This window comes from Brachypodium distachyon, chromosome 1 (assembly GCF_000005505.3).
Source record: "Brachypodium distachyon strain Bd21 chromosome 1, Brachypodium_distachyon_v3.0, whole genome shotgun sequence".
NCBI classification, from domain to species: domain Eukaryota; kingdom Viridiplantae; phylum Streptophyta; class Magnoliopsida; order Poales; family Poaceae; genus Brachypodium; species Brachypodium distachyon.
Genome location: NC_016131.3, coordinates 53,750,471 through 53,761,586, shown reverse-complemented (window position 1 = coordinate 53,761,586; position 11,116 = coordinate 53,750,471). Strand labels below are relative to the sequence as shown.

Sequence of the window (11,116 nt, the reverse complement as noted above, 5' to 3'; positions counted from 1 at the left end):
TTACTACACCATTAAGCTGGTCTGATCTCTCCGGCCTCCGGACCGGCGACATGGCAGGCGACGATGAAGGCCCTAGCGCGTGCTGCATTTGCCTTCGTTCGTTACGTACTTACTCTATGTGCATATATATATATATATTGTACAGATTTATTGTTTTATATATATATATATATATATATATATAGTACAGATTTATTGTTTTACGGTGGAATCGTAATTGAAATTTTCGACACATGGAATTTTCTCGAAGCAACTCATGGAATATGTAAGATGTTTTTTTGAAAATTATACGGTGTAGCCTCTCTTAGTTTGCGTCGATTGTATAACTTCCTAACATATGTAACTTTTGTTGAATAAGTTTGTTTTGGAGAACACTGATGCATGATACACACATTGTTATTAGGTATAGGTATGAAATTTGACTGTTGACCAGATGAAAAAAAAGGAGTTGTCAAAACAACTCACTGTGTATATGTATGTGTGTGTGTTTTGTGGCTATGCCTGAGTTTCCAATTAAGGGCCGATCAGGTTTAATTAATGTCATCGCATTCATATTCTTCTTGTCTTGAACGGCCTGCAGGCGTTTAAAATCATTTTCTGCCTGCTGCTGGAGGCGGCGACTGTCTTTCTTGTGCCCAAGATAATCGACAACACCAAGGACAGGCTGATTACGATCATCTGTTTCTCGCTGGTGCTTTTGCTCGTCATAATATTTGCGTGCTATGATTTGTTTAAAGCCAAAAAAGGGGGTTAACTGATTGTAATCCGTACGTACGCCAAATAGCTTCTTTTAGATATTGGAGGATTTTGTCTTTTTTGTTGAGTAATGATATGGGAGGATGCGCAGCGTTATAGTATCAATTGTTACCACACATGGATTCGATATTTAGTCGTCTTGTATCCTCGAGTCGTATCCCTATGAAGCTAGACACAAAATACACCTGTTTTTTTTTTTGCTGGAATAAATACGCATGTGTTGATCAGGTGATTCGGTTATTGTTGATTTCCAGTGCTCAAATTTACTTTGATCTGTTTGGGCTAAATGTTTCCTTTTCTAGAGTGGCTAATTGACAGATCACTCTTTGTGAATTGTGAGATAAGTTACAACACTTTGCCACGTGGATAACAAAGCACGCTTTATTAGTACTACCTCTCTTTCTGAATGTGAAAGGCCATGTTTTTATGTAAAGTCAAACTTCTTAAATTAACAAAATTTGTAAGGAAATCTTCCAACATTTACAGTGGGAATGCTCATACATTACTTTGGTTGTTTACGGAATTAATTTTATTGAACCAATCCATCATAATATGTATTTTCATACTTCCTCCGTCCAACATAAGATGTCTCAATTTTGACTAAATTTGAATACATCTATACACTAAGTCATGTCTAAATACATCCAAATTTTGACAAACCTGAGACATCTTTTGTTAGACCTAGGAAGTAGTATATACTTATTTGATATTCTAGATAATGTTGATATATTTTTCTATAACGGAATTTATAATGGGAGAATGCACGCTTTGTTGAATACATCTATACCCTAAGTCATGTCTAAATACATCTAAATTTTGACAAACTTGAGACATATTTTTGTTGGACGAAGGGAGTAGTATATACTTATTTAATATTCTAGATAATGTTGATATATATTTCTAGAACGGAATTCATAATGGGAGAACGTACGCTTCGTGGTCTCCCCGTGCAACGTCAGCTGTGTTGTTGAGCTACTCACGGTGGTGCTCCCTGGTGCAGTTACTTTTAGTGCTGACATAAAAGGCTCTCCACTCGCGTCCCTCGTTCCGCGTATAGCGCGGCTGTTTTGTAGATCGTAAGGGCGGAGGGGTCGAATTTGGGGATCCGCCGTCTTCCAGCCATGTCCCAGATACCATTTCTTTTAAAGAGCTAGCTTTGACCAAACACGTCAAAATTTTAAGAGTTCCGGCCAAATTTATACAAAATACGAAAAAAATATCTACTCATCGTCGTTGCCGTCCAGCCAGGCGTCATCCTACTCCTCGCCGTCCTCCTCGTTGTTGTCACCGAGATTGATGGTGACGTCGAGGTGGCGCGCGTGCTCGACCTCCTCCTTGTTCTCCGCTTTGGACCAGGCCATGTGTAGTCGTCAATCACCCTGCGCAAAACCGAACCGGAAATCGAAAACCAGAAAAATAACCGAGACCGAAATTTCGGTTTTTCCGATTTTCGGTTTCACGTCCGGTTTCAAGAAAGCCGAACCGAATGACTTTCGGTTTTCTCGGTTAGAAACCGAACGATTTTTTGTTAAACCAAATTAACCGAAACCCACCCAGCGAACGAAAAATACGAGTGACTGAGGAGGCATACTCCCGACCTGTCCCTCTTGACAACATATTGTAGTTTCGCGTTTGAATTTACGTGTGACAAAACGTTATGTGTTGCTCAAAAATTCACGTCAAATTTGGTTATTTTGGTTATTACCGAAACCGAATAGTTAAAACCGAAACCGAACTGTATTTTTATACGTAACCGTATTAACCGAAGTATACAAACCGTGTTAACCGAACCGCACCGAACCGAAAAACAGAACTCACACCCTGAGTTGTCGGCGGCGGTGGGGACGGTTTCCATGCTCGCCTCCTCCGAACTCCCCCGGGTCGTTCGGCGAGACGGAGCTCCAGCGCCGTCCGCTCGTACTCCGGCAGTGGCGTCCAGGGCGGGACCTCCTTCTTGGGCCGGACGAGGTGGAGGTGGCCGTGGGAGGAGACGGTGCCTGACGGGCACCATGCTCGCGGATGACGAGTGCGCCGCCGGAACGCGCGCGCGGCTTCTCCTCGCCGGGCGCGTCCTTGACCCAGAGCGCCAACAGCGAAGTGCGCGCCGACGAGGACGCCGACGACCAAGAGGACCCGGAGCGCGGCGTCCAGCGGCATGCATCCAGCCGACGGTGGCTGCGGGTACTGGAGGCAGGGGGATTCGCCGGCGGTGATGTGCTCTGCCACCACGTCGGGCGTCCTCCCCGGCAGTCCCCACCAGTGCCGCCGTCCGGCAGCCCATCGCCCTTGTAGCGAGCGAGGTCCTGCGCGCGGCGGTGTCGTTGCCGTGATCCCACTCGGCCATGAGGCACTGCTCCGGTGATATGAGCGGAAGAAAAAAACTGAAAACAACGAATTTTGGGCACGGTTGGATTTGTTTGGGATTCAAAACACGTTCCCAACCAGGGCCTTGTGGAATAAAAGACTTGGAAAGAATTAGTACAATGTAAAAAAGACAATGTCAGTGTATTAGCGTATTAGTACAGTTCGATGTTCCAAAGTGGGTTCCCCTCCTCGTCGATGATGAGCGGCAGTGATGGTAGAATATAATCCCTCGGTCCCGAAAACAAGTAACTCTGATTTATCTGGATTCACATCTGAGTTTATATATACACTAACGAGTCTAGACATATAAATCCAGACACATCCGAGTCACTTATTTCTGAACGGAGGGAGTACTGCGTTGGTTTGTTTTGACAGTTTGTACCAACAATGATCGAATCACCCGATCAACACATGCACGCGTATCTATTTCACTCCAGCAAAAAATATGTGATACAACTCGAGGCAGATCTAAGAGACTAATTAATACGACTGACTATCGCATCCAAGCGCTAACAATCAAATACTCACTCCCTCCTATTTTATGGGGCGTCTTAATTGATTCCTATAGTCCAGCTTTAGGAGGCGTGTAATCTTTTTTGGTGTTTGGATACCAAAAATGTCCTAGTTTTTCTATTCCAATCCTACATGCATGTATCTCTAGTCTCCCTTCACACGCTCTCTCTTTCTTCCCACCCTGCATACAGTGCACACACCGCCTCTCTTTTATTTCAAGGAGCATGCTCAAAAATTTATGCTCCTTGAACTCGTGGGACTTCAACTCGTGGAGCATACACTGCACACACTGCCTCTCTTTTCTTCCAAAACTTGGTCCCACGAGGTTGCTTTGGTACTCCCTCAGTTTCAAAAAAATTGGCACGGCTTTTAGTTCAAAGCATGCCAATCTTTATGTAACGGAGGGAGTACCAATGGAGAAACTACTATGACTCCTAAATTAGAACGAAGGCAGTACTAACGAACCTAAATTCGGACGGAGGCAGTAGTAACGAAGGAATCACAGCATCCATACCATTACTCAAAAAGAAGCTACTTCCTCCGTCCCATGAGAGAGATGTTATACGTACGACAAAATTGTTACTATACTTGTATGATTAGACACAATCAGTTGGTGGGCCAAACAAACCAAATCAGCAGGTTCAATAGAAATCACACGGTCGTAGTAAAATCGTACAAATCATTTGTCGTATCATAACTCTTGTCGAAATATTACATGTATCTAAACGTTTTTTAGAAAAAGATACATCCATTTATAGGCAACTTTGAGACAAAAATTATGGAATGGAGGTAGTATTTGACGTACTTATGGATTAAAATCAGTCCTACTCCCTCCGTCCAACAAAAGATGTTTCAAATTTGTCAAAATTTAAATGTATCTAGATGTAATTTAGTGTATAGATACATTCAAATTTAATCAAAACTGAGACATCCTTTGTTGGTCAGAGAGAGTACTTATTTTGTGGGTTTATAGAAATCATAGCACAGAGCGATAATGATCGACAAAAGCCCCAACGACACAGCGACCGTCACAATTATCCTGGCCACGGGATTATTGGGGATTATCTCGGGCCCAAAAAGGCAAAGCAACACCTCCAGCACCACGCAGATGATGATGCACAATGCCTGCATGAAGTTCAAGACGAGAAGAATATTAATTTAGATATTATCACGAACCCGAGCTAATTAAAACAAATTGACAACTCTCTTTTTTCAGTTGGCCAATAGTCAAATTTGCATAACAATATAACAATATGTATGATGCATCTCAACAAATGTTACGCATACGCTAGTAAGTTACAATCCACGCAAACTAAAACTGCAAGAAAAGTTACTGCAGTTTCATAATGAGTTGCTTCAGAAAAATATCTAAAAAAAATTTAAAAAGAGTCCACTGTAGGATAACAAATCTGTATCTATACCTCGCAAAAAAAAAAATCTGTATATTTATATGCACATAGAGCACGTACATACCGACCAAATGCGACTGCAGCACGTGTCGCGCAGTCCCATGTCGCCCCGGCTCGGAACTAATGGTGTAGTAAGTAATAATGCGGGCGGCGGCTGTTCGCGACCTATATATGCTGACTGCTATCGGGTTGCTGCATATATGTATGCCTCCGGCCAGGCCTTGGAGGAAGAATGGAAGATGAATCCCGTGCTTGATTCATTCACCTTCGGAGCAAAATTTGCACATTTCATGGGAATCATTTCTAACCTTCCGTAAACAGTCCATGTCATTTCCTAAAGTATTCATTCCATCACGGCAGTGTGTGCGCAGATTTTGATACGATGCGGTAGGTGCCTACTTAACTCTCGGGCGTCAGCGAACATATGGAAGAAAGAGTTTTAATATATGGACCGCAAGTATAGATAGACATATTTGTAGGAAAATATTTTTAGGGATCCCAATATTTTATCCTTCCGCATGCATCCTTGTATTTGCTTTTGGATAGAATAGGAGAAGGTGGGAAATCAATTAGTCCAGGATTTTCCGCGGCCATGATTTTCGTTGTGTTAATGTTTAGAGGGGCAACATCTATACCGTAGAATACTCAGATTTGGAAAGAACTAATCATGGGTCTAATGAAAACTTTCATTTTTTTTGAGTTCATGAAAAATTTCATTTATTGGCCCGCCCCCGCCCCCGCCAGTGGAAAATGGAAGCAATCTGACAGGACCATTTTGCCCCATTTTTTGAGTTCTTGTGCGCTTCAAATTTATGTACGCGGGCGACATACATGCATGCATGTGGTGCCCAAATTCTCTGCCATAATAATCAAGTTCCACCTCATCTGAACTTTAAAATGTTTTATTGGCCAAACAATTCTTACAATTGAAAATCTGTTTTCATTGTTTAGCTCTTTCTGACAAAAGCTTCAAGACAAGATCCTATTTTGATATGCCGACAAAAAAAAGTTTAGATCAAATAGTTAGCATGCAGCTATATGCGAATTAAAAAATGATTATATCAAATTTCAGCCAGTCAATTTCACAAGCAATGCTTGGGATGGCCTTCTCGACAAAATTACCATCGTTAAAAAAGAATCAGATGAGCGTAGCACACATTTGACATGCGTCAGCCCTCAGCTGCCTGAAAAAACGTTGAGATGGCGTTGGAGCCATTTTTGATATGTCTCAGCCCTCAGGTCCCAATTAGATGCTTCCATTTTTGAATTCTGGCCATGGAAGAATCAGTTCTGCCACCCTAAGATATAAGGAATCGAGTTAGGCAGCTGGCTGCATTTTCCAAGGAATATACAATCACACAGCCCCAGGACAGCAACAGGTAATGTAACATGCATAGGAAACTTATGGGGCGGCTGTTACATAAAGCTCAAACGAATAATCAGGAGTCTCAACTCTAAACCAGAACAGAACAAGTGCATTTGCAGGCAAACACATTTGCCAAGTCAGAAAATAAGATGGGAATACTCATCATGATGAAAAGTAAAGAAGAATGAAAATAAAGCACAAAGATCAGAGAGCATGCATAATTGCATATGCATGGGCCTGTGCCTGGTATTGTTTGGGATTCCTTAGAAGTCGTGACAAATTGTTCAGGACCTGTTAGCTGAATATCTCCGAACAGATGTGCAGATTGTACCACGATATAGTAGATGAATTTGGTCCCGGAACGGAGCAGAATTGCAGATTGTATCTAGCACATATACTACTTGTACAATCCTTCAGTACTATTAATGACAGAAGCTTTATCTAGGGAGCTACAGTTGTCTACATAACAACTCAAAATAACTCAAACAGTGCTATCTTCGCATTGCAACTCTGGTTGTCCAACCAATCCAGCAACGACCCAAAAGAAGCATGTGCGCACATAGTAGAACCTAACATACCAACCACTACCCTTCAATTCCTGCGACATCATACTACATTGTAAATAAGGATGACAACAATAAATTGTTTCTAACAAATAAAGTATTTCATGGATTTGGGATTAATGCAACAGCTGAAAAAGAACATGAGATTTTCGGCAGCTGCGGTAACAATAATTTGAATAAATTAACTGTATTTTCTATCTTCTGTTGATTACAGAAATTCACAGAAAAATATTTACTGATCCTATTTGAACCTCTACCATTAAGTTACAGGGGCAAATATTTGGGCTCTAATATGCACAATTATTACCAGACTGTCAATTTGGTCATCCCACCTTCATACCAAATGAAGATTTATAGTGTTTGACCTACCATATGTTTCCTTTAGATAGTCTCTACTTATAAAGCAGCCAACTTTTCTTCTCTAAAACCACCACACAAGACGTACAATAACCAAACACAATATAACAGCTATCATTAGTCTATGGTTTTGTCAATTGTGTGTTTAGCAATTTCATTTAGCGGACTGTACTCTGCCACTCCCTCACGGCGGATTTTTTTCTCTCTCGAAACACCACCTCCTCGCGCTGCAGCTCCTCAACCCCGCCCTGATGCCTCATCGCACCGGACTCCTCCTGCCCCATCGCATCGCAGCTGCTGGAATCCTCCTGCCCCGTCCCTACACAGTCCTTGCGCCGCCACAGCAGCCACGTCCCTCCCACGCCGCCGCCACCTGTTGCAGGCAGCACCACCGCAACCCTGTCCCTCCTTGCGCACCTCCGCCGCCGCGGCCACCACAGTGTCCCTTCGTCCACTCCCTCTCCATCGCCGAGACCCTCGCGCACCTGAGCGTCCCCAACATCAAGCAGTCTGCGAGCATCCCAGTAATTGACACCATCCGCATGGTCGCCTCCGGCATCGTGCTCGACGGCATGGCTGTCGCTGCCAGGGATATGAGGGTCATGGTGTCTGCATCGTTTTCTGGTGTTGACCTAATCATGGACCAGAGTTACTCCTGCAGCTCCTGGATCGATACGATCTCTGACGGTGGGAATGCTTTGATTCAGTCATTCAGATATAACCAGCAGCCTTCATACATTACATTGGTTGTTTACTTCCTGATAGAGGTGTCTAGCTAATAGGTGGTTCTGTTGTAATCAAATTCAATAATGGTTGCCAAGGAAGCATCGTCGAAATGTTAATGCTGAGAAATAAAGTTAATTCAATACTCATGGGAAAAGAAAATTTGGTAACTGAGAACTAACTCAATACTTGTCAGTTTTACATGAGACATGTATAGATTGCAAGTATGGAAGCTTCCTCTCTTCTGTAAGTAGATGGGTACCTTATGAACTGACCAATGGACTGATAGCCTATGTGTATTCTTCAATCTTCAGTACAACCGTTTTTACTGAATTCTGATATCTTGGTTGTTTTATGAAAGCTTCAATGAAGCTATAGATACATTGGCTACCTATTAGTAGCAGCATGGCTGCCTTTGTCTTAAACTTCAACTGAAGTTAATTCAATTATCTTTTGCACACAGCATCCAGGATCAATAAGGTCAGGTCTACATTATTTTAGTTTAATGAGGTTTATTAACTAGACTTAGAGTCTAGCTCGTATAAATCACTATGACACTCTGCTTTCTATTAGAGCCTTGTATGCGTTATAATGATTGAATGCTCATGTTCATTTATACTTTTTTGTTGATGGATACTTTAGAAATTTTGACTTCAGGCAAAATTTATATGCCTTAAATTTTGGAACAAAGGGACTACATATTATTGTTGAGCAAGTGATTTGCGTGTAGAAAGAGCAGAATGAGGCTATTCCTTCCTTGAATGTTAGTTACCTCATAAAAACTAATATGGTAATGAACCTGGTAAATATCAACTTTGCTTCTCACAATTTTACAGAATCATTTGATGAGAAACAATTGGTTTCTTGTTTTTTGTCAAACTGCAAAGATTTGTTCTAACTGGCTTCTATGCATGTCGTTGAGAGGACATGTGTTGTTCTCCTCCTTGCTCACTCATGCTCTCTCTTAAAGATAATTGTGCTGCAGATTTTGAGTTTGCGTCAGCCTCATGAGGTTTCAGGTGCTTGATTTGTCGGCATTTAGTCGTCGCCCTCTATAAAATATTTTCTGACAAGACTCACTTCTTGCAGTCTGTAGTTTTGCATTGCGAAGGTGAGAAGGCCAATTATGTATAGGGTCAATAACGTATTGCATCCCTGGGATTGCAACATTGTAGACTTCCATGGTGCCGCTCAGAATAAACAGTCTGGGATAATTTTTTGAATGTGTCATATGGGCTAGGAAAGAGGTAAATTGTTTAATTGCAAGTGTCCAATTTATGAACTCGAGAATGCCATCCTAAGATGTTTAATTGCAAGTGTTGAACCAGAAACTTATTACGTGAGCTGCACAGAAAAGGAGTTAGTCAGTTAGTTTGCTTTTCCGCTAGGCGAGCGTTTTGATTTCGACCCCACGAAACTCTTATTTGTCATTTCGACCTGTTGATTCTTGCAGGGGCAGAAAGAAGGGAAACAACGGTGGTCGACATGGACAGAGGCGAGATACCAACTGGCTGACTGGCATCCGGCTACGCAACTGTACCCCTCTTTTCTCCTGTGACAATGGTAGTGGCTACCTTAGTATGGTGAACCGGAGAACCCCAATGATCCCCTGGGACATGCATAATCTTCTTCTTTTTTAATTCCTTCGATTTATGCGGTTATTGTTATTGTATTACTCCGTAGCAGAGTTGCCAGAATTTGAAAGCTCACTTGAAGATTTGCACATGAATACATTTCTCTCCTTACTGTTATTATAGGGTAGCACATATGCAACACAACTAATCCAACATGTCATCACTGCAAGTGCAGACCATATCGATCCAAAAACATCCTACAACTAAGATCACTGACTCAAAATCTGATTAAACTACATAACTCATGGGCGCGCAGAACAACCATAGCAAGAAAAAAGAATCGGCACATACCATCACATGCGCGGCTGTGGGCGAAGGATCATGATGAGGATGTCGATGGCCATGAATGCGACGAGCGGGCTAAGGTCGAGCTTGCGGCCAAACACGGGCGGCATGACCTCGCGGCAGAGGGCGAGGAAGGGGTCGCAGAGGTCGCGCAGCGCGGAGAAGGGCTGCCGGTCCCAAGGGATGTTAGGGAACCAGGAGAAGAGCACCCCGACCAGAAGCACCTCTCTGTAGACGCCCAGCCACCGCACGGCCGCCGACATCGCCGCCGCGATCGGCGGCCGCAGCGGCGCGAGGTTGATGCTCCGCAGCCCGACCTCCAGCGCCGAGAGCGGGGCCAGGAGCCCTCCGACGGCCGATGCCGCCACCTGCGCGGCGGCACGCGGCGGCGGCGGGGATGCGCGGAGGCCGCGGGGGAGGCGGAGCGAGCCGGGAGCTAGGGTTTTGGCGGGGAGGAAACGGGTGGCGGGGCTCGGGAAGGGGCGGAGCAGAGGCGGCCCCGTACACGGGGACGCGAGGAGGGCGTTCATCCTCGCCGGTGGGGGTTCCGGAAGGTTCTAGAAGGATGGGGCGAAGAGGAGGGGAGGTCGGAGGGAGCAACGCCGGGAAGAGAAGGTCGCGAGGGGAAAGCCCGAAAGGATAGGGAGGATTTTGGTGGGCCCTGCTTGTCAGAGGAAATACGATTCTTTCGAGTTTTCGGTTAATCTAACCACAATACGTGCGCACTCTTGGCTTGTGCAGCGGATTTCCAATTGAGCTTCTACGGCTACGTGGAACCCGAGCATGCATGTACAAATGTTAATTTGTAGAGTAAATCTGAAGTTTCAAAATAATTCATCTCCTAAACCATTAATCCCCAATTGAAAATCCGTTTTCACGTTGAGTTCGTCTCAACAGGGGCTCCAAAACAATACCACATTTTATTATGTTTTGACAATATATTATTTGAAATCACTGGTTATCAGATTACACTATCATGGTTACCATGTTAATAATTGGTTCATTAATAACGGTAAAAGGGCATTTTGTCTTAGTGTTTTCATGTTGATGAGTTATGACAACATGCATGATTTGTGGATTTATAGTGTGTGTTGAAATGTTTCAGAATTGATATCAAATGACACAAGATGATTCGTCGACTCTCAA

The 11,116-nt window shown here is 43.4% G+C and overlaps 1 protein-coding gene across 3 annotated transcripts; it reads right to left on the bottom strand.

Annotated features, from left to right (window-relative positions):
- Nucleotides 1–4,409: 4,409 nt before the first annotated feature.
- Nucleotides 4,410–10,643, bottom strand: LOC100827607 (ylmG homolog protein 1-2, chloroplastic). Of its 3 annotated transcripts, none has more exons than XM_024457243.1 (2): nucleotides 9,977–10,643; nucleotides 4,410–4,758 (listed from the first exon to the last, which is right to left on the bottom strand). In XM_024457243.1, exon 1 carries the CDS (start codon nucleotides 10,498–10,500, stop codon nucleotides 9,979–9,981), a length of 522 nt encoding a protein of 173 aa, XP_024313011.1. In that variant the 5' UTR covers nucleotides 10,501–10,643; the 3' UTR covers nucleotides 4,410–4,758; nucleotides 9,977–9,978. The 3 variants fall into 3 exon arrangements, with proteins under 3 accessions (XP_024313011.1, XP_010228265.1, XP_003557462.1); XM_010229963.3 differs by lacking the exon at nucleotides 4,410–4,758 and adding an exon at nucleotides 6,052–6,340 and having other exon boundaries at nucleotides 9,977–10,642; XM_003557414.4 differs by lacking the exon at nucleotides 4,410–4,758 and adding an exon at nucleotides 6,498–7,006 and having other exon boundaries at nucleotides 9,977–10,639.
- Between the last annotated feature and the right edge of the window lie 473 nt (nucleotides 10,644–11,116).